The 21137-nt window shown below is 48.0% G+C and overlaps 7 protein-coding genes across 7 annotated transcripts; 2 read left to right on the plus strand and 5 right to left on the minus strand.

The window, feature by feature from the left end:
• Positions 1–369: 369 nt before the first annotated feature.
• On the minus strand, positions 370–4154 carry JR316_0005956 (Pre-mRNA-splicing factor CWC26; the record flags this gene model as incomplete). The annotated part of the gene is made up of 15 exons (XM_047891706.1): positions 370–467; positions 520–619; positions 679–1450; positions 1864–2108; positions 2166–2497; positions 2551–2614; positions 2662–2721; positions 2783–3112; positions 3164–3224; positions 3274–3306; positions 3356–3487; positions 3537–3654; positions 3708–3864; positions 3916–3949; positions 4003–4154. 15 exons carry the CDS (start codon positions 4152–4154, stop codon positions 370–372), a joined length of 2688 nt encoding a protein of 895 aa, XP_047749055.1.
• An 894-nt stretch (positions 4155–5048) lies between these two features.
• On the minus strand, positions 5049–9622 carry JR316_0005957 (Protein arginine N-methyltransferase 5; the record flags this gene model as incomplete). Its single annotated transcript, XM_047891707.1, has 21 exons — positions 5049–5241; positions 5295–5483; positions 5538–5615; positions 5674–5744; positions 5807–5829; positions 5888–5947; positions 6004–6023; positions 6080–6188; positions 6507–6840; positions 6893–6991; positions 7045–7058; positions 7254–7499; positions 7551–7726; positions 7780–7902; positions 7951–7994; positions 8046–8123; positions 8181–8366; positions 8564–8628; positions 8684–9071; positions 9130–9215; positions 9271–9622. 21 exons carry the CDS (start codon positions 9620–9622, stop codon positions 5049–5051), a joined length of 2934 nt encoding a protein of 977 aa, XP_047749056.1.
• An 813-nt stretch (positions 9623–10435) lies between these two features.
• JR316_0005958 (Ankyrin repeat-containing protein P1E11.10) lies at positions 10436–11385 on the minus strand (the record flags this gene model as incomplete). The annotated part of the gene is made up of 4 exons (XM_047891708.1): positions 10436–10801; positions 10856–10983; positions 11036–11091; positions 11144–11385. The coding sequence occupies 4 exons, from the start codon at positions 11383–11385 to the stop codon at positions 10436–10438; spliced, it is 792 nt and encodes a 263-aa protein (XP_047749057.1).
• A 244-nt stretch (positions 11386–11629) lies between these two features.
• JR316_0005959 (GATA zinc finger domain-containing protein 8) lies at positions 11630–14190 on the plus strand (the record flags this gene model as incomplete). Its single annotated transcript, XM_047891709.1, has 6 exons — positions 11630–11852; positions 11908–12100; positions 12156–12706; positions 12780–13031; positions 13085–13466; positions 13530–14190. The coding sequence occupies 6 exons, from the start codon at positions 11630–11632 to the stop codon at positions 14188–14190; spliced, it is 2262 nt and encodes a 753-aa protein (XP_047749058.1).
• Positions 14191–14939: 749 nt separating this feature from the next.
• Positions 14940–18603, plus strand: JR316_0005960 (Coiled-coil domain-containing protein 174; the record flags this gene model as incomplete). The annotated part of the gene is made up of 14 exons (XM_047891710.1): positions 14940–15022; positions 15146–15293; positions 15409–15623; positions 15736–15901; positions 15964–16038; positions 16094–16240; positions 16297–16383; positions 16445–16614; positions 17043–17184; positions 17244–17441; positions 17507–17593; positions 17653–17765; positions 17824–17837; positions 17891–18603. 14 exons carry the CDS (start codon positions 14940–14942, stop codon positions 18601–18603), a joined length of 2358 nt encoding a protein of 785 aa, XP_047749059.1.
• Positions 18604–18662: 59 nt separating this feature from the next.
• JR316_0005961 (uncharacterized protein) lies at positions 18663–19812 on the minus strand (the record flags this gene model as incomplete). The annotated part of the gene is made up of 3 exons (XM_047891711.1): positions 18663–19296; positions 19350–19365; positions 19419–19812. The coding sequence occupies 3 exons, from the start codon at positions 19810–19812 to the stop codon at positions 18663–18665; spliced, it is 1044 nt and encodes a 347-aa protein (XP_047749060.1).
• Positions 19813–19900: 88 nt separating this feature from the next.
• JR316_0005962 (Molybdopterin synthase sulfur carrier subunit) lies at positions 19901–20176 on the minus strand (the record flags this gene model as incomplete). The annotated part of the gene is made up of 1 exon (XM_047891712.1): positions 19901–20176. The coding sequence occupies one exon, from the start codon at positions 20174–20176 to the stop codon at positions 19901–19903; it is 276 nt and encodes a 91-aa protein (XP_047749061.1).
• Between the last annotated feature and the right edge of the window lie 961 nt (positions 20177–21137).

A 21137-nucleotide genomic window follows, 5' to 3' on the forward strand; every position in this document is an offset into this window, starting at 1 on the left:
GAGACTGGCGTTCCTTGGTGTGAGAATGGATGGTATAGTTGGGAAAATGGTCACTGAGCTGATCATCTCCAGGAAATGTGTATCGTAGCGCTGATAGGCCAGTGGTAACGCGCATAAATGCATGTTTGTAAGGTGATGTGAACGAATTGGTCAAAGATGCTTTGGAGAGAGTTTTCATCTTGAATCCAGAGGCAATTCACATTGCCCACATTTCGATAATTATGAGCTGACAAAGAAAGTGGTCCAGCTCACAACAAAGAAGGTTTATACCAATGCCTGGTACTAGAGGTAAATTCCAGATGAAGATATTAAGTCCCAGGTGGGAGCTGAACTCACAAGCAACGGGAAGCGAATGATAATTTCTTTCCATTACATATCGTCCACACTCCACTGATAACTTTCAGCGCCTTTTCGCTTTTTAGCGTTTCTGCTTTCAAACAATTTCTTCTCGAAACCATTGCCTCGGTCTACAATTAAAAATTCTCAATGACAATGTTAAAGCATTTAATAGACACGTACCAACACCATCCCATCTATATCCAGGCTTAATGCCAAACCTGTTAGGCGGTGGCGGAGGCCCTGTATATTCTGGTTTTCGAGGGCCTTTGGCTTTAGATTTCTGGATGGTACACAAATATGTCAATACCATATTCATTGAAGGAATATATTCGTACTCACCGTCAAGAAAGCAGCTGCTGGGTCGTTCCACAGCTCCTTGGCCTTCAACTCCTCGTTCAATTCTTTATCATCTGCGCGTCTCGCAAACGGCGCATTCCTATTCTTTTCTAGCTCCTTTTTCCGTTTCTCGGCCTCTTCTCGTTGCACCAAGCCTTTACCCCACTCCATCTTTTGCGCTTCTTTCTCTTCTTTAAGGCGCTTCAATCTAGCCGCCTCAGCTTTCGCCGCTTTCGTGTCAATCTTCTTTCCAGAAGCATCACGATAAATGGTTTCCTGAGCGCGTGCAATTTCCTCTTCTGTCATCTTGTCCGTCGTTGTAACATTGTTCTGCGGGAGCATCTTTTTGAGTTGCTGCGCGTTCACCAGCCCACCGACGAACGGAGTATCGACAACCATAGGCTTCTCATCAGGTGGAGGGCTTTCTTCCTTTATCTGCGCATCATTCAGCCCTTCCTGAATAGTTATCCAACTTGACTCGGCGGCAGCGCTGGCGACCTTCCGCTTTTTGAAGCCTCGGTCCTTCTCGATAACTGCATCGGCCAGTTCATCAGGGTCCTCTTCTTTAACCATTTCGCCCCAGCCTCCATCCTCGTCACGTATCATGCTGGTCCCTGTTTGTGTATCTGCGCCGGCATCCTTTACCTTGCGCTTCTTTTTCTTTAGTGGCGCCGTTTTGGACAGAATGGCTTCTGCCTTCGGTCCTGACATATACTTTTCAGCCAAATATGCTTTGAGATTCGACATCCTTGAAATAGATAGAGGAAGTGGATGGCTATGAAAACAAGAGAGCAAACAAATTAGAGCCAATAGTGATACATGTACAAGTTACAGTTTGTTCTGGGTTGCGCGCTATGTCACTTATGTCAGCCCCCTATAGCGGCCCGGGTTTCGTGAAAGGCGCAAATGACTTTGAAATCCAGTCTACTCAGTGTGAGGAGTCCTAACTTATAGGAATGTCATCCAAAACAATCATAACATTAACTATGTACATGTGGCATGAACTTTTTGTATTCTACAATGATTCTCACTGTCTGTACTACTACCTTCCTCGTCCTCGTGCTAATCTACAATCATGAACATTAATTGGCTCATCATTGACTCGCCCAAACGTAAAATCATCAGTCATAAAAAAGTTAGAAATAGGGCACCAAACTGTAGTTGTTCATCGCCCAACTACCACATCACCTCCGTGGGCTCGACTCGTCAGGTTCCCCTTCGCCAATCGGGTGGTATGAATAGTGTTCCGATGATGGTCGTGTCCTATAATCCTCTCCGATCACGGGAGTGTGTACTAGTGCAATGTCTTCCTCATCCGATGATATCCGGCTGAGGAAGAAGACCACTGTATATAGAATGCAAGCAGCGAGAACAAATATCGCCTCCGGGAAGTTGGCCACGCTCGACGCATATGTCAGAGCGTAGATATATGGCTTAATCAAGAAATAGTTCAGAGAAATTATACAATCGTAGACAAGTATCGTACTCACCGACACTATGTGCGCAATCGCAGCTAGTACGCCTAATGCTCCGAACAAAGCGCCAACCTCTGATCCTCTTCCACATGCATGAAGACAGACCGCTCCTAGAGAGTGTAAGGCGGGATTTCCGCCTGAGGTAAAGGATGATAGGCATGAAAGTGCCACAAAGACAGATTGTGACCCATCTCTTGTAATCGCAACAAGACTGTCTGCCAGACCATCAACTGCAAGGGATATAGAAGCCAAATAACGGTCAAAGTTCAGTTCGGCTGCAATATCGTGAGCGTTGGGTGTGCTTGGGGATATACTGGTCGATTTTGGTTTGAAATACGATAGGACAACTTGTGATTTGACGATCAGTGATGAATAATAGAGTAGAGGCAAAAAACCTTACTAGGAAGGAACAATAATAAATTGATGGCTCTGGATATCCAGAGTGTCGACATATAGTAGCCGAGCTATTTAAACGTTAGGTACAAGTTATGTTTTAAACCTTACAACATACCTCGGCAGTAGTCCAAGAGTAGACGTGTTGTGCGTATAAATATTTAGCTGAATAGACACCCTAAGAAGTGAACAATAAATAACCTTCTTTTGATGTTCATAAAGAGAAAATACACGCTTACTGTGGATACAATATATAAGAACAAGGTCAACCCAACGAGCGTCATATTGTAGTTGTATCTGGATGAACCCGGAACTCGACGTGGTGTGAACATGGAGATAGGCAATAGCAGTGCGGAAATAAAGTCGCGGAATAGACGTCCGACAACCAGTATAGGGGATGACTTGAAGGACACATCGGATTGTGCCTGAGATGCAGGCGCTTGGGCAGTGGATTGTCGTGACTCAGGACAGATGAAAATCACATAAAGCAGGGTGAAGGTAATAAGGCCAATACTTCCGAAGAAGAATCCATCGTTATAGCCTTTAGGTGGGAAGAATAGACCTCCGAGCTGTACCATAGCATTAGGGAAAATATGTAAAATGCTCTGGACGAAACATACCCAAGGTCCGATAGCAAGCCCAACGAAAACCATTCCTTGAACGGTAGAAAATATTTTAGACCTACAAGCTGTCAGGACTTTGCTCTCCGCACGTAATTCAGTGTGCATACCGAGACCCATGTCGTGTGCAATCTGAGATATAACTGCAAAGGAATTAGAATCGGGTTACAGCTTGAAATGGACAATATTTACGCATGAACGACACCGTTGAAGGTGGAAAGACCGCCTACAAAACCTTCCACCACGGGACCCACGAGGATAAGGGTTTCCGCATGACGCCCGAAAAACGAGTTAGGCCTCATCACCAAAACGAAAACGCCCTCCCTAAAACAACTGGTCAGTCGCGTTAAGAGGAGGTAAGAAAATATATTACATGATCAGAGCTCCAAGTAGAAAAGTTGATAGGATAAGTTTGCGTCCATGGGTATCTCCAAGCCTACTCCAAAACCCAGTGGATATCGCGCTGAGAACGCTCATAGTCGTTACGACGGCTATTCAAACTCTTTATAGGAGTCTGCAAAAGACTTTCAAAAAATTATCTGACCTGCTTGTATTTTAGCGGCCCGAGCCTGCACCTCAGCATCACCACAGCCGTCCAAGAACGACGCGAGAGGCGACGTGGCTCCTGGAGAGTCTTTGCTCAACGCCCTACAAGCTATGGCTTTATAGACTTGTATACGAGGTGACATGGTCACTCCTCGCTGTGCAACACATTTAATACCCAAGAGAATTTTATAACGTAAATTCCTCACCGACATGGACATAATCAGCACAACAGGGATTAACCTATGGAAAACATGACGTTGAGTTTCCAACTGAGACAGCAGTCAAGCGCAGACTCTAACCAAAAAGGATGCGCATCCCAAGAAAAACGAGGGAGGTGCAGCTTCGTTCGCCATCGTGACCGCCGCATGCGAGGTGTGGTTGTACCTAACAGTGAATCTTCTTCGGACGAGCCTTCGCCGCCCTGCATTGAACGTGTCATTGCCATAATTCCGCGGTCACGAGTGAAAATGCCTCGATGAGACTGGTATCCTCAAAACACACAGTGGGGATGAACAGAAGAGACCTGGTGTTCTGGTAGTTTATATGTCGTCCAGAGCGTGTAAAATGCTCGTGGGGCAGTGTCCGTGCTACTGGGCCGCTGGGAGACGGGAGGCGAGTAGGACTGTCAGTGATTCCCCACCTGTCATTTATCAGATAGCTACATCAGCCGCGGATCTAAATATGCCATCAGTACGTCACGTGAATTACTATATTTCTTATCAGATAAGTGCGGCCCGCATCTTTGGAAGCCATTTGCCCCTGTCATGTTCCCGGGTAATCTTGATTACCGTTCCATCCTCTGCTGACACTGCCAATCGCTCCCATGAAGTTTTCAGAGCTTACACACCGTTGACCTCCATTCCATTGTGACCTTGTGCAATTTGCCACGGCTATTCATACAAACTGGTGTAAGGAACCACAAACTCGTACCATTCAGAGAAATGATGCCCTTGAACTGAGTAGTCAGGAGATTCGCGTATGTCCGAATTCCGGAATGCCAATGCACACAAGCTAAGCCCAGCCTCGCTCTACCCGGTCTAGTCCCCAGGTGTGGACTGTCATACAGTGTTTATGAATCTCTACTGACTCACCTCGATCTCATGTCGAGACTCGAGTGTCACTACTTTTCATGGCAATATACAGTAAAAGCTCTAGTAGAATACAACCCACGATATTTTTGACTCGATCACTTCATTATTAAAAACGCGCTAGAACTCCGTTGAAAAATTAAAAAGATTTATAATGATAATAATAGGTGTGGTAATGATCTGTGTGTGTTTTCGTCCGAGTATGTGTAATAGTGATGTTACAAAAGTTCCCTCCATGGCCGTGAATCAGATTACAGAACAACAGCGCCCACAAGACCGAGAGCACCGGCGACGAGGTAACCCCCAAGGCTGAAGCGGGACTCAGCTCCAGAGGCGTTGGTCCCTGTTGTCGAAGATGAAGAGGATCCCGATCCCGCGGGGGCGGCGGCGCTTGTGGTCCTCTGCGCCGTAACAGACACTGGGGATGGGGTAGAAGTAGAGCGGCTAAAAAGAAGACGTTAAGTGAGCAGCAACATATCAAAATAGTTAAAACGTACATGGTAGCTGCAGATGGAGCACCTGCAGCAGGACGACTCGTGGAGGTAGAACCCGCTGCGACTGATGAAGATCCTCCACTGGCGGCAGACGGGTTCGCGTCAGTAGCCTGGGTAGTAGGTGAAGCCCCCGAGTTTCCACCCGCTGCGTTTCCACTATTCCCAGAGTTTCCAGAACCACCACCCAAGCAGCTAAAAATGTGTATGTTAAGCGCATACAAAAGTTGAATAGACTTTAAGACCAACCTTGAGTCATTGTTGGGCTGAATGGTGACGGAGTCCGTGTAGGATGTAGCTCCAGTGCTGTCCTTGAGCGCGAAAGTCCTATCAAGAAGAAGAAAGTTTCAGAAAGTGTTCCTAATCCATAATCAAACGCGCATACACTTGGGTGCCAGCCTTGATGTCGACAATCCAGGTGATGCTTGTGCCGCTCTGGGTGTCAAAGGTTTTAAGCTGTTGTCCCCATTAGTCAGATATGTTGCCTAATGAGGAAATATGATGGAGGAAAAACATACAGGCGAGGCACTGGGCTGACCGCCTTGGGGAATAAAGTTAGTACCTTGTGGAGAACATCCTTCACGGGTAAAAAACCATACCAGGAATGATGGTCAGATAGTAGGGTGCGAGACCGTCGCTCCAGGTGATCAGCTGGGGTTCTATGAGGGGTTGGTTAGCCACCTCGCTTAGGGGAATGACGAAAGAAGACGCGTACGACACTGAACCACGCTGGTTCTGGTAGATAAATGCAAGGTTAGTACCACGCCCGGTCCAAACATGTGTCGACGTACGGAGTATTGATGGTCATGGCCATGATGCTGGGAATGACAGTGACGATGGCAGCGAGAGTAGAGAAGTACTTCATCTTAGAAAATATGAAAGGCGGGACTGAAAAAAGGGCTAGAAGATTGTCGAATGAAAGTAGAGAAAGAGAGGAATGAGGAAAGTAAAACGAAACGAAAAGAGAGACTATATACGTCCCCCGGGGGTCAGCCGCTTTCAATGTCCGCCGCATCCGCGATCGCAAGTCCCATTCCAAAGCCGCCTTGCCACACGATTTGTCAGGTATCTCGATAAAGCTACGCGACATTAACTAAACTGGTCCAGATGGGCCAACGATGATCAGCTGGGAGAAGACTTCACCCACGTCGTCGTCAGCCATCTCGGTCAGCCACCATGAGACTGAGCTCTACAACCCGATCCAACTACTCCGTCCACCTGCGTTATGCAGACTGGTATGACCGATCTTGACCATCTCGTACTCTACCCCGCCGGGACCGGTGTCACTGTTTTGCATCCTCGTCATATCCAAGAATGGAGGTTCTTTCGAGTCCACGAGAGGGCTAGGAGCACCCATTGATGAGAATGACGGCGAGCTCACGGAAAAGCTTCCGCTGAAAGGTTGGGTCATCAATAGTTCTTCGCTACCGCCTGCAGACGTAGGGACGGAGATGAACGATTCTGCATGCCATTCGTACCACACTTTCCTATCATTGGTGATGCGCCATATCGACACTTGGAGCTCCGAACTGCTGGGCAAGTAAAGTGGCTCCTAACAGTAAAAGTCAGTGTTTATCTCCTTCGCATAGGTTCTGAATGCTGACCCTGAATGGGAAGAACAACGGGAACCAGCTGAGCATATCTTTGGATACCTGATCCTTGCGATGAGGGTGTATGCTAATTCCAATATTTCCGTAGAGCACCTGAAAATCCACTCAGAAGTCAAATACAGCAATAAATGGGCGCATATACTCACCGCCTCGAAATAACCTGCAAGGCCACTGTGATTCTCGATGTCATTAAAGCTCTACTTCCAGGTTCTCAGTCGCACTTACTGCAAAATTCCGGCGTGAGGAATATAAAAACGCAATTTTGCCGAACGCGCGTTATGGCTGTTCGTAAAAGGGAGACCTATCCGCAGCATATCAAACTCTGGCCATGATTACTACCCACATATATGCGTACCTTGGGCATCGAGTACTGCTTCTCGTCTGGGATGTTCAAATTCCCAGCATTCCTGCACTTGAGGGCCACAACGTCCATCGACAGATGCTTTTGTCCCGCTGAGGATGTTGACGGCCTGGAACATGACCACATAGGGTGTCTCCAGGCCTTTTTCCGTTTTAGTAGACCGCGCTTCGTTGTACAATTTGGAAGACGACAACGGGGCTAGATGCGCAGTATAAGATGATGGTATAGATATTCCAGATGCTACAACACATATCAGCATGTATACTCAAGAAAAAAGTTAGCGGCGCGTACGTTTCAAAAATCGCATTGCGCCATCGAGACACTCCGGACTGAGCTCGTTATCACCAAACGAGCCTAGGAGTTCGCTAACCAGGATGTCTGCTTTCTCAGGAACATCGATGATTCGCATGTCTCCGAAAATCAGCTGGATTTTATTGCCCCATTCTTTTCGTTTTCTCTCCTGGAGTCTATTCTTTGTCCGTTAGAATGCAACTCGTGTTATCGGGGTGGACATGCGTACGTGACGAAAGCATTTGGGTTCTTTTCGACGGCTATGACCGTAGCCTGGCGCTTTGCCCGTTCGAGAGCCTTGAAACACCTAGCAACAAGGGGTCCACGGCCAGCACCAGCAACACAGACAACACTAGGAAATTATCAACAACTGCAAGCGCAGCTAAACGGCAGTACCCACAGTTTCTCATCAACGGCATGGTCCAGGAATGCCCGATACATAGCCTACACCAAAAAATGAACCAACAACACAAAACGTAAGAGAAAACCGAATACCTCTTCGTACTGCCTATATTTCACAGGATCCTGTTCGAACGTCTGGTATGTGATACTAGGCAAATTATCCATCAAAGGCTTAACCAAAAACAATCAGCTCCGAGCGAAGCTGAAAATGGTAGAGAGCAAACAGACCTGCAATGGAGCCTGCAGGTAGTCTTGGTAGCCCTGTGCAAAATTTTCGACGGTTCCAGCCTTCTTCGCCGCTTGAACAGCGGGACTGGTTTTTTCCAAATGCCTCACGTACTGCGAATACGCATTTTCGCCGCCGCGCGTATGGCGACCTTCTGACACTTCTGAGAGGATAATCATAGGCCGGTGCTATATACGAAGAAAATAAGAGAAAGGCGAGGAAGTTGGGGGATATATGTTAACTAGATCGTCATGAATGGGTGAAGGCAAGAGAAGGAACTTGCTATCATGCTATCGCGGATAAATTCCTGCGTCGGTTTTGGGAGGACTGGGTATCCTTTCACGTTCGCGATGAACGTGGACGATGGTAGGAAAAGGTGGCGCACGGATTCGGCTGCCCATTTGCTGAGCACACCCAGGGTCGTCGGGAGGGCAGGAGAGAGATCGAGAGCTGAAGGGATCAGTAAATTAAAAAATGCCTCATTTGTATCTGATGATAACCTCACTCAACGTCAGCTTCATGTTATAATCACACATGCTTCTGATGAGATCCCACATCTCCCACGTTGCATTGAGAGACCCTCCGGAGTTGCTGGCGGGGAGCTGCTCAATCTCTGATATGACCAGCGACGGAGCACCCGACGAAGACGATCCAGGGGACGACAACAACATTGGGGAGCTCGGGCGCAGGATGGGTGACGCGGGCGATGGTGGATGGAAGACGGATGGATTGTAGATGGGGAGCCGGATGGAGATGTAGAGGAACGGGAACTTGACGAGGCATGAGTGCACGATGCGCGCGTAGGACGCGACGTGATCGCGGTTCCGCGGTGCAGGGAGGATGGCGGTGTGAATGTTGAGGTATGATGCGTACGCTAGTTCCTGCTTAAGCGCCTGAACGGATGTAAGTAACAGTGATGCGAGTGTGCGGGAGAACGCAATCTGGACGTACGATTTCAGCATCGTGGCGCACCCAGTCGTCGGCAGCGTCGAGTTCGAGCCATTCGGATATCATGGCGATGACACCCTCGGCCTCATCTAGTCGGAGGAATCAATATGATCTATACGACAAATCCCAATCACAGAGACGCACCCAATCTTGTGATCATCACCTCGTCCCTCTCAAAGGCCGGATTAAGTCTCCAGGCTTCGGCTGCCTTGCTGGCCTCCTCCTTGTCCTGCTCGCTGCTCTCATTGGGGAGCAAACACATCTTGGCCCAGCGTGCCCGCCACTTGTCAGTCGTCAGAGGCATGCACACGCGCTTGTACCCCTTCTGCTTTGCCTCGTCGATGACGCGCAGCACGGGTGTTTCGTAGTCGTAGTCGTCATCGCGGTCACGGGTGCGCGAGGGCTGGGTGTGTGCGTGTGCCTTTGCGATGTCGGTGAGAGTGAGAAAGGTGGACAAAGTCGCACAGTGGTCCCAGTCCGAATCCTGATAGTCCATGGTTTCCGGTGTACAGCAAGCCGAGGTATGTCCGTGTGTGTGGTATGTATAGATTAGAGTTGGAGTGCTCGAGGTGTCCGAAAGGCAAGGAGTGGATGGAGCGGATGCAAGGCGAGTAATTGTTTTTTAAAAAAGGCAAGAACCTCACGCTGTTGTTTGTTCCAGACAAACAACGCGTTAATTAAGCAGCCGAAGCACTACGCGCTTCCTATATATGCGGTTTCTGAATAGAATAATCCTTGCCTGACCGTATGAAAGCTAGACATATTTGCATGAATTTCGTCGACGTGGCGAATGCATCCTCAGCGCGTTCGCTGTGTCGCTGGCAAATGCACGGAAACATATTCTTAAAAAAGGCATTCCAGTGACCTAAAGGAGTTTGCGGGTGATGACAGTGGCGTTCCGACAACAAAAGCGACAGCTCAGTATATGTGTACAGAGGCCGCAAAGCGCACGCCCGTGTTTCTAGGAGAAACATAAGGACTCGTATATACCAAGTACCGGATTGCTTCTCTCCTTCGATCATGTCTCTAGGCAACATTCCTTCTATGCTATAGATATAAACTTCGGTCCGCTAATTGACAACGGACACGATGCGGGAAATCGCAATTGTACCCTGAGCTGATGATGATCGAAACCTTGCCCTGCTGATCACGATCAATCATCGACAACTTCTGATCATGATCATGAAATCAGATCGAAATTGGCATTAGTACCGCGTTTACTTTAACAATCATATCATACAAGATAATTGACGTCAACTAGATTTTCGCGATAATGAATTTTTTTTTCTTAAATTATCAGAGCGCGCACCTAGGCAGTGCTGTCGTCGTTTCGCGGGCGCTTTGACGGGGTGCCGTCCTGGGCACTACCGTCTCTCGGATGAGTGGTATCGCTGCTATCGACGGTCATCTCGTAGCCAGTGACTACTCCTTCCAAAACGGTCCTGCTAACGAGCTGGCGAAGTTCTTCTTCAGGATCCTGTCCCTCGGCTTCGGCCCGTTCCATAATTTCCTGTACAGAAGACATCAGTGCAGATGTGAGCTGTTCGGAAGCAAGATTTTGTGAATGCTGAGAGGGCGAGGTCGTGGCAGCTGTGGATGGGAGGACGGCTGGGTCGAGCGTGGACCGCAGATAGTCGGCGATTTGGGGAAACTCTTCTGTGAGATGCTCGATTGGCTTTTGTGAAACGAGATGAGGTTGGGGGGTATTTGAATAGAGGAGGAAACTCACGGAGACACCCTCTAGATTGTGACGGTCCACGATTGCACCATGTTGAACGAGGAAGCGGGCAGTTTCGAGATTTTCTACGGTATAGAGAGGAGTATCACCATCACTGTCTGTGATATTGATGTCTCCCCCTGGAGGAAGATGAGGGAGCCGGAACGGGGGGATATGAATAGAGAGACAGACCGCACGACAATAGATACTCCAACACATGTATCTGGCCGTAGGAAGCGGCAGCATGCCTTGTGAACAGGGTGAACGAGCTGAAACATGAGGCAAAAAGCAAAGAGGTACATTGGAGTGTAGGTGTAGGGATCCGGCATGTTGGGAGAGAGGGCTAAATGGAGATTTTGATTATCGATTTGTCGAGCATACTCCGGAGGACAGAAGAAGACTTGCAGTGCTGCTCGATGAGCACCTAGAGGGACATCGATGATTGAGAGAGACAGAAGGGGGAGAAGAGAAAGACGAACCCTAACTCTATCGAGGTCGCCATCACCTGCGGCGACCCAAATGTTCTTTGGGAGGACAGCCATAGTCCGAAGAAACGACGATGGAGGAAGAAAAGAAAGCAGCGGATCTGACGGATCTGAAGACGATCGGAGGCGGTGACTGTAAAGGGAATTCATTATGGCATGGGTGATGGACAAAGCGGGCTGAAGATGACCAAATGCGGCATACCAGACTCGCTCCATTTTGTCTCAGCTCTCTTTCTCTCTCCGCCCTTGATCGATTCCTCCGCCTCGATCCAGCGGCAGAGTGATCTCTCTCCCCACCACCATGAGCTATCTTATCAATTCGTTTGACCCGCCTCACCACCCGCTCTCCCAGTCCGCTCATTCCGCCCGCCCTCCCTCCCGCCCCGCCCCCATGGACCCAGACTCCTTCGCCCAGTCCCAGTCCCAGTCCCAGTCCCAGTCCCAGTCCCAGTCCCAGTCCCAGTCCCAGTCCCACTCCTACCCGCCCCACCATTCTCTCCCAAAGGTCGGCCAGACCCGCTGTTGTAAGTCTCTTCCCCTCTCCTCCTCCCCGACTACTCCCGCTCACTCTCCCTCCAGACTGGGCTATGCTCTCCTCAGACCTCCAGTTCATCTATCTGGACCCTGTCCTCGCAAGTCATCTAGAGGACCAGGCAGAGCTTCTCGTCGGCAAGTCCCTTCTCTCTTTCGTCCATCCCGACGAGCAGGCCTCCGCCAAGCAGGACCTCGGCGGTGTCTTGGAAAGCCGCACTCTCCATGGCTCTGTCACCCGGTACGCGTCCTTTCTTTCCCCCCCTTTTCTTCTTCTCTGTCTTACCTTTTTCCAGTGTCCGCTTTTCGCGTCTCTCCAAAGTCCGCAGGCAGCTCGGCTACGATGGTCCTGGTCCAAGCTGGTCAGAGGCTGACAAAATCGCCCTCGACAAGGATTACATGGCCGTAGATATCGTCATAAACTGGGCCGCAGAGGGTCTCGTCTTGTGTTTCATTCACGCAACAGTTGACCTTACTCCAGACGACAACAACGAGAATCAAAAGACAGAATGGACAAATTGGTGTGGAACTCCCTTCATGGACCAGGAACAGGTCCAGCTTTTGTACCGTCGTCTTCTAGTCTGTATCTCCCAGACAGGTTCCATGTCCAGGGTCTTTCAGATTCTCTCAAATCGTCAGGATAGGCCCGTGCTCATGAGCTGGCCTCCTGACCCCACTCAAGGTCCTACCAGCAGGGATTTTGCCAAACTCGTGGAAAACGTTCAAATCGGGAGCGGAGTTCCCGGCGGAAACGATGCTAAAACGAGTTGCACACGCAGGTATAAAGCATTGCAGGACATGCCACCACTCATTGGGGGTGAGGTAGAAAGCATATTCATTCCGCATGGTAAGCTGACCTTTTTCGGACAATTCTTAAAACACCTTTTCTCGGTATAACTAGACCAACCGGATTTTTACAGGCACTATAATTTTTGCCTGCCACAAGGTCAATTCGACCCCTCGCAGCAGCGCAAATCCAACCGCTCCTATGCAGCAGATCGATTATGCCCCAACGAGCTATGCTCCCCACCAAAATGCCTCGCTTTACGAGTCTCCAAATTCTTATGCTCTGCCCCCTCTTTCTACCTCTACACCAGCATATAGCAATAATTATATCACTCAGCAAGGGCCTATGGTTCAGCCTTCGTATTCTCCACAACGTTGGTCTCAAGGTTCGTTTTTTGTTCCTATCTCTCCCATCGCATTTTGCCAACCAACCATACAGCACCACTCCCACCTACTGTCAGCAATTTGAGATCAGGATCCTATTCTACCACTTCACCCACGCAATCTCCCCAGACGTGGACGTCTGGACCCCCATCAGCGACGTATTTGGATACTCAATCTACCCCTTCATTCAATCGGGCCCCATCTCCCAGCTACACTTACTCTGCGACCGCAGGCAATAGTGCAGCGACGTCACCGACCTCTGATGTCGTACCTCCTCCGAGGCGCCGAATTAGTCCTGGTTCTTCTCGAGATCACACCGGGGCCGTTCGGGCCACTGGGAACCGACCTACTGGCGTTCAAAAGTGTTCTAGCTGTAAGGCAACTTCCAGCCCAGAATGGCGAAAGGGTCCAAGTGGAAAAAAGGAACTCTGCAACGCGTAAGCAATCACCCTTAATCTATAGTTCAATCTGCACAATCTAACGTGGCGTGTTCCTTTTAGATGTGGCTTGAGATATGCACGTTCACGCGCCAAGAAGGAGGGACCCAATCAGGCACAACAGCGACGCCGAAAAGAAAAGGGAAATTCAACAAAGCGAGATTCGACGACCCCTCCAACGACCACTCCTGCATACTCGGCCATCCGTCGTAATTACGCAGACAGCTCGTTCTCTACCTCGTCCGCGGGGTCTGCTTCAGGTAGCGATATCTACCCCCACTCGGGACATCATGTTATTGATAACATGACCCCTTCTCCTTCTCCGCCGGCGGCTTCCAACAACATGAATTTCGTACATTATACAGGTGGTTCAAACGGGTCTGATTCCCGACCATCGTACACCGGCACGGGCAGCACATTTTATTCTGTCCCTTCCCCGCTCTCCAACACACACGTGTTGCAACAGCAACAGCAGTCTACGTCGCATATGACCACGACGCAGTTGCCGCCTCTCGGGCAGCTTTCTTCGTACGCGGATCGGTTGTCGCCTATGATTCCTTCCGCGTCCCCGTTGTCACATTCCTCACTCGGCTCATCCTTGGCGCCTGTGGCTTCCTATGAGCGCGAGAGGGATCGCGAGAGGGACTATCGCGAGATGCCTCCGACGCCACTATCCGCTGAACCTCGACTGGTTAATAGGAGGTCGATCGTGTCTCAACCGTGATATGATGCACTTTTTCCAAGCAGGCACTTCGGGTTCAAAAATCATATCCACAGAGCAGCACCCGAACAGAAAATTTTAATTTTTTTTTCGATTCTTTCCTTCGTTCTTTCGTCTTCTCTTCCGCGCATTTGTTCTGTTCTTTGCATCCGCTTTAGTACTCGTGTCTCCTCGATGTCACTCCTCTATACGTGTAACCTTTCTCTCTCTCTTTTTCATTCATGATCGCATGCCCATTACATATTAAAATAACAGCAACCTCTTTATTATTATACACTCTTCCCCTTTTAACACACCCAGTCATCCTCTGGTTCGCTTATGGACGATACATTAGTATAAGTTTACTTTATATTTCTCCTGGCCTTTGCGCAATACGTACCCTACCCTACTCTAGTCGGCTTACTGGTTAAATCATCTCTCACCACCATCCTCTTGTATCCATCATCGACCTCGTTTTGTATCCGGTATTAATGTCATTTTTGCGTGTTTCCTTTTTGTTTGAAAATACCATACTTACCGCTCAGCGACTCAGGGCGTCGCCGTGAATGTCCGCTTCGAAACCAATATCTGTGACGTCATTTTGCAACCTTATTAGGGGTGCCATTGCGACACAGCCACCCACTCACGGTTGTCTCGACGCGACAGCCCAATCAGTGAGTCATAGACTGACAATCAATTGCGTTTCTTTCAAGTTCAACCACTGAGACCCCCCCTATCTGCCTGTCCATTTGAATCAGCAGGAGAAAGAGAACATGTCTGTTGATCCTGAAGCTGTGAAAGTTGACGCACCTATCGTATCTTCGGAGACAGATCAGTCTTTGGAACTCAAGAAAAAGTACGTATTTAGGCGGTCGCGGTCGGCCAACTGTTGTATGAGGAGTTTTTGTGGACTTCGATCATGATGAACATTGTTTGCTGACTCGAGAATTTTTTTGTGTTGGTGTTAAATCTTGCCAAGGTCAACGCAGACGGCGCGGGTTGTGTTACCGACTGCTGCTGATGATGCGCATGCGGATGTGGACACCGATGAAGAAGGTCCGGAGGACGGCGTTGAGGAGGAGACGGACGATGGAGACTTTTTGAGCGAGTTTCCTGATGACACCGAGGTGCGTTTCGTTTGTGCTTACTGGGTATGGTATTACTTACACCCAGATGCTTATTTTCCTCTGCCGCCCTGGCTGCTGCTGCTACTGCGATCATGGTTGTATGTCTGCATTGTAGGATTTGGAACTCGTGCACTCAAAAATCGGCTCTTTGGCGGGTCTACGGCTTGCGCGGTTCGCGGAGCATCTGAAGAGATTGTGCCTCCGACAGAACTTCATCTCTATTCTGGAGCCTGAGACGTTCCATCAACTGACGAAGTTGGAGGAGTTGGATCTGTACGACAACAAATTGAAAGGTGTCGGAGATGCACTGGATAAACTCGAGAATCTGAGGTGAGCGCGCCGTTCCTCACTTCCCCAGGCCGTCCCAGGTTGTCTGTGGCAAGCGACTCCGGTGGATGGATTTTTGATGTTCTTTGAAGCTAATATGTGGAATTGGTCACAGCACACTTGATCTGTCGTTCAATCTCCTGCGATCGGTGCCAGACCGCCTGGAGTTTCTGCACTCTTTGGATACCATCTACTTTGTGCAGAATAAAATAACCAAGATTTCTGGCTTTGCTTCATGCGTCACGTTGAGAAGCTTGGAGTTGGGTGGAAACAAGATTCGTGTTCGTTTCTTTTGTGTTATTTTGTATATAGGCTACTGTGTCGCTGATTTTGGGTTTTGCAGAAAATCGAAAATCTGGAAAGTCTGGTTAATCTGGAAGAACTTTGGCTTGGGAAGAACAAGATCACTAAACTTCAGGTATCACCTTTTTGAAGTATTATCCGGTCCAAGGACGTTATTTATCTTGTTCTAGGGTTTGGGAACGCTTAAGAAGCTCAAGATTCTTTCTTTGCAATCCAACAGAATTACCAAGTTGGAGGGTCTTGAAGAACTGAAAGATCTTAGCCAGCTATATCTCAGTCACAATGGTATCGAGCGATTAGAAGGGTTGGAACACAATGTATGTTGTCGCCCACACTTTGATCAATTTGGTGGTCTAATCTTCCTGAGATATAGCTTGAGTTAACTACGCTGGATGTTGGGAACAATTTCATTCCTGCAATCGAAAATATCTCCCATCTGAAGAAGCTTGAAGAGCTCTGGGTGCGCCATCTTTGGCAATCAATCCGTATTTGTGACTTACACATCGCACCTTCCGTTGTAGATGAATGGAAACAAGATTCCTGATCTTTCGTCCCTGGAACCTGAACTGAGAGGTATATCTACGTTGGAGACTCTGTATCTGGAACACAACCCCTGTCAGAAGAACGATATGACGGGATACAGGAGGAAGATTCAACTTGCGCTTCCACAGTTGAAGCAAATAGACGCAACGTGAGTTGTACTACGATGTTGACAGATTCTTTTGGGTGGCTATCTGACAATTCTGTTTACTTTCCAGGTATACGAGAGCAGCAGCTTGAACAAGCTCTGATGCAGATGACCAAAGTAGTGTTTGTGCACCGTGGTTACACTAATTGATTTATTCGACGGAATACTTTGAGCTTGTATATGCTTGCTTTTGTAATAAATAGCGTAGTAGTAGTTACAAATAACCGAATACCTTTTTGACAAGCGATAAGTACAGAGTCGTGGATGGATTGAAGCGACTTCGATTTGGCTTTGCGGACAAGTTGCTTCGTCACGTGTTACCACAGAAAGAGAGATCTATGGACGTTGTAGCAGGTTAACCGCCACATTGCTCATTTAATAAGGATTCAAGGAACTATATAGCTCATTGAACCTCTCATGTCTCACAATAGCAAATCCAAGGCAAAGGGAATCAACGCAAGCTCGTTCTTCGACCTCAAAGCAGAACTCTCAAAACAGGAAGCAGAGTTCGCCAAAGCCAAAGCAGCCGGGCGCAGCACCTCGATTGTTGGTGGTGTTAAACGTCCAGATAAGGTCGGGTTCGTGGTCGCTTCCATCTTTTATTTCTGTGCTTACGCGCCGATTCACTTCAGAAACCAACGGTATGGGCACGTCAAAATAAGGGCGTTAATATCCGTGCCGGTCGAGACGTTGAATTGGAAGAGGTTGCAAAGCCTACACTTGACTCGGCTAGAGCAGCTTTAGAGCGGAAAGCGAAAATATACGAAAAGCTCAGAAGAGGGAAGACTGGAGGCTTGAACGATGCGCAGTATGACGCACTTCTGGTCGATGTGCGTACTTTTTCTCTTTCTAATCGCCACCTTCGTACACAAGTTGATTCTGCGTCCTACTGTAGTTTGACACGGATAACGTTACCTCAAAGTACTATGAAGCAGATAGCGCAGATGAAGATGAGAGTTTAACGGTACCTACACGTCCTGAGGTACGTTTATACTTCTCGTCTGCCCTTTTTTTCTTTCTTTAACTCTTAAATTGCACCAGGATGACCCTATGGTGGAATATGAAGACGAATTTGGACGAATACGAACAGCACGACGCTCTGAAGTGCCCAGAAATATGATTACAAATCGTGAAGATGAGGTCGACGAAGATGAGTAAGTTGGGATGCGCTATTGGGTCAATATAGTCTTATACTGATTTTGAAATATGTAGAGATATCATCATACGTAAGTAGCGTTATCGCGCCGCTAAAGGACTCAGAGAGACTAACATTACACAGGAAACCCCGTCAACCACTTCCCCACTTACCAGCCAACTGAGGAGAGACTGGCTGAAATAGCAAAACAATACGCAGAGGAAAACAATCCTTTGAGTCAGCATTATGATGCTTCGAAGGAGGTACGCGCTAAGGGTGCCGGATTCTACCAATTCTCTGGCGACGAGGCGACGAGGGCTGCACAAATGGAAGAGCTCAAAGCTTCAAGAGAAGAGACGACTAGGATAAGACAAGAATTGGGAGCCGAAGATGTCAAGTTTGGCGAGATCGAGGGCATGCGACACGGCGAAGGACAGGGAGGTACGGCAGGGGGACCAGTGGTTAGCAGGGGCGCTGAGAAAAGGAAAAGAGAGCTTGAAGAAAGAAGGAAATTGCTCGAAGCTAAAAGAAAGAAAGCGAAGGTTTCCGACTCCTCTGCCGCTACCCCTTCGAGTTCTGCTACTCCAGAGATCAAGGTGACGTCGCAAGATCTCAACAAATTGCGCGCTGCTTCGCCACCACCGCCACAGGCTACATCTGCAAACCGAGTTTCGCGCTTCAGCGACCGTCAATCAATTAAAGAAACTAGTCCTGCTTCAAGTGATCCTTTTGCGGCTCTCGAATCGAAACTAACGTCTTCTTCCAAAGCAAAAGGGAAAAGTAAAGCAGAATATCCTACGAATGATGCAGATTCGTTCTTGGCCCAATTAGAACAAGAGTTTCTGGCCAAAAGATAATGTGACCATCGTGATTTTTACCGTTCGTCTCTCTAGATCTATCATCCGACATTGCCACCTCAGTCATTCCTCATTACATTCTGTGCTTCGTGCACTAGCCGCTCTGGGCAACGGAGTGAAAATCTATCCCCCGTTTTCCCATACATCACTGTTGCCTCTCCCCGACTCCAGCCCCTCTCTTTCACCTCTTCTTTTCCCGCAACTACGTCCTCCATGAAGTATTTCGCTTTTATAAGAACATCTAACGCTGGCTGCCGCGCTGTACAGTGGCCGGAGTTGATCAGAATTTCTGAGGGTGCTTGACCCTTGTCATCGGAGCCTTGTAGTACAGAGTTTTTCTCCTCCACGAAGGATATCAGATAGTCCATCGAAGAAAACCAGGTTGCGATCGACCCTTCTTTCGGGAAAATAATTGGCTCCCATTCATAGAGAGAATCTCCGACGTAGAGCATCTTTTCTACTTCATCATAGAGGGCGATTTCGTCCGGTGTATGTCCTGGCGTGTGCAAGATTGTCATACCTAATGGCTTTTTGTCGGCATCGGATGAAAGAATATTATGCATGTGTGGCACGAGGGTTGGTGTGTATTGAGGAGTCGTCAAGTTTAGCGCATTACAAATGGAATGCTCGGGTATCGCATCTTTCTCAAGAAAACTGGGGGAATGTGCGGAGGCGAGAATCGGCCAATCTTTACTGTTCTCATGGTCAAAGCAGAGTTGTCAAAAATGGCCGTTGAAGTGACTTACAAGTCTTCAACCGCCACTGCAAAGGATCAGGATTTGAAATTCATATGGGATACAACGACTTCAACGCACAAATATGATCGTAATGGACGTGTGTCAAGGCTACCACGTAGCCCATCTTTCCTCCTTCGTTAATTGGTGCCCCATTATTATCTTTGACATTGGCGGATTCAATAAACTTTCGCAAACTAGTTATCTCGATATCTGTGTCATTTGACAAACCGCCGCATCCCGTGTCGATGATGAGGATTGTGTTCGCTGATGGAACGACTTTGGCGTATATGAAAGGATGTTCAGAGAAAATATCATTGTATTCGGTGATAAGAAAAGTGCTCGGTGTCAGTCGTGACGCACGAAATGCGGCCTTGGGTAACTGAGTTGTAAAATATGTCTGCGTAGAATAGGCTAGATAGCTTATGACGGCACAACCTGCTGCTGCCCATAATCTGGCGGAGAAGGTGAACATTGGAGAGGAATGAGGTGGGAATCCAACGAACCACTCACTCTCAACCGTCCATGATTTCTCCCATGTATTCTGACTTCTTGTCATTCTATCAGCCCCCTGACACTGGGCATATCACAGCAACTTCCTCGCCTCCCTTCAGCAAAATGGTCTCAGGGTCGTCCACCATCTCGAGATCAACGCTCCACTGGCTTGCATCTATGATTTCCTTGAGGCCTACATTTGGGTGCCGCGATACCAATAGTTCGGTCAATCCTAAAAGCTTTAGACCACTTTCAGGTATCGGGACTTCCTCTGATGTTATTCCCGTTGCAGTAGAGGCTGCTGCGAAATACAGAACAGTTATCGTTTTTGCATGATCTGACATGATGATGGAAGATAAGCAAGGAGCTTTCCGAACGAGTCAAAACGTCGGGTATTTGTATAGAAATTCAAAAGTAGTTGGGATCCAGTAACATGGTAAATTACAATAAGTTGTGCTTTCCAACACTTACTTGTCTGATTGCACTCTGATATAATCGCGATGATACAGATAAAACTAGCGGCGAAGGGGTTTTAACTCTACCGTCCACCATATTGGCTTGGACGTCCTAATTCGAACGATTGGCTCCTCAGGAAGTAAGTGGTTAGATGTCGATATTAAGCCCTCGAAAGATGATGTATCGTTGGCTAGGAATGATTTTTAGATTGCTAAGGAAGTTGTGATAACGTTTCTTTGGACGCACTCAAATTCCATCTTAATCCTGAGGTGGTAAGAATAGTTTCATCGATGCCTACTGGAAGAAGGCCGCACGTTTGACCAAGGAGGTCGTGGTCGATTTCAATTTCGTGTTCTCCCTGCCATGTGTTCGTTCTTATTATTCCTCAGAAGGACGAAAAAAATCAAGGTCTTACCGAGTCAAGCACCCAACCAACGTTTTCATCTGTCACGACGAAGACACGTTGGCGTTGCTTGCGCAATTTGTGAAGGTATGATAAAGTGTGAATAGTTTGATCCAAGCGTCCCGTTAAGCCACCGAGAAGAAGAATTTCATAGCGCTAACAATATTTCAGTCCATCTTCGAAACGTTGAATAATCGATTTACTCGCCTGTCGCTCGGAGCTTTCCTTCTCCTCCAGGGCACTAATGCATTTCATCAAGTCTGTCGAATCTTGATCGCCATCTTTAATTATTGTGACGCCCTGTATTTAGCATTAAGTTTAATTAACCAGCTCCCAAGATGTTTTATCGTACAAGATTAGCGTAGAAATTCCGAACGTCCTGACGAAGTGAATCTAAATCTCCTTTTATCAGGTCGGGAAGATAACTTGACAGTCGGAAGTTTTCA

This window comes from Psilocybe cubensis, chromosome 5, assembly GCF_017499595.1.
Source record: "Psilocybe cubensis strain MGC-MH-2018 chromosome 5, whole genome shotgun sequence".
Taxonomy (NCBI): domain Eukaryota; kingdom Fungi; phylum Basidiomycota; class Agaricomycetes; order Agaricales; family Agrocybaceae; genus Psilocybe; species Psilocybe cubensis.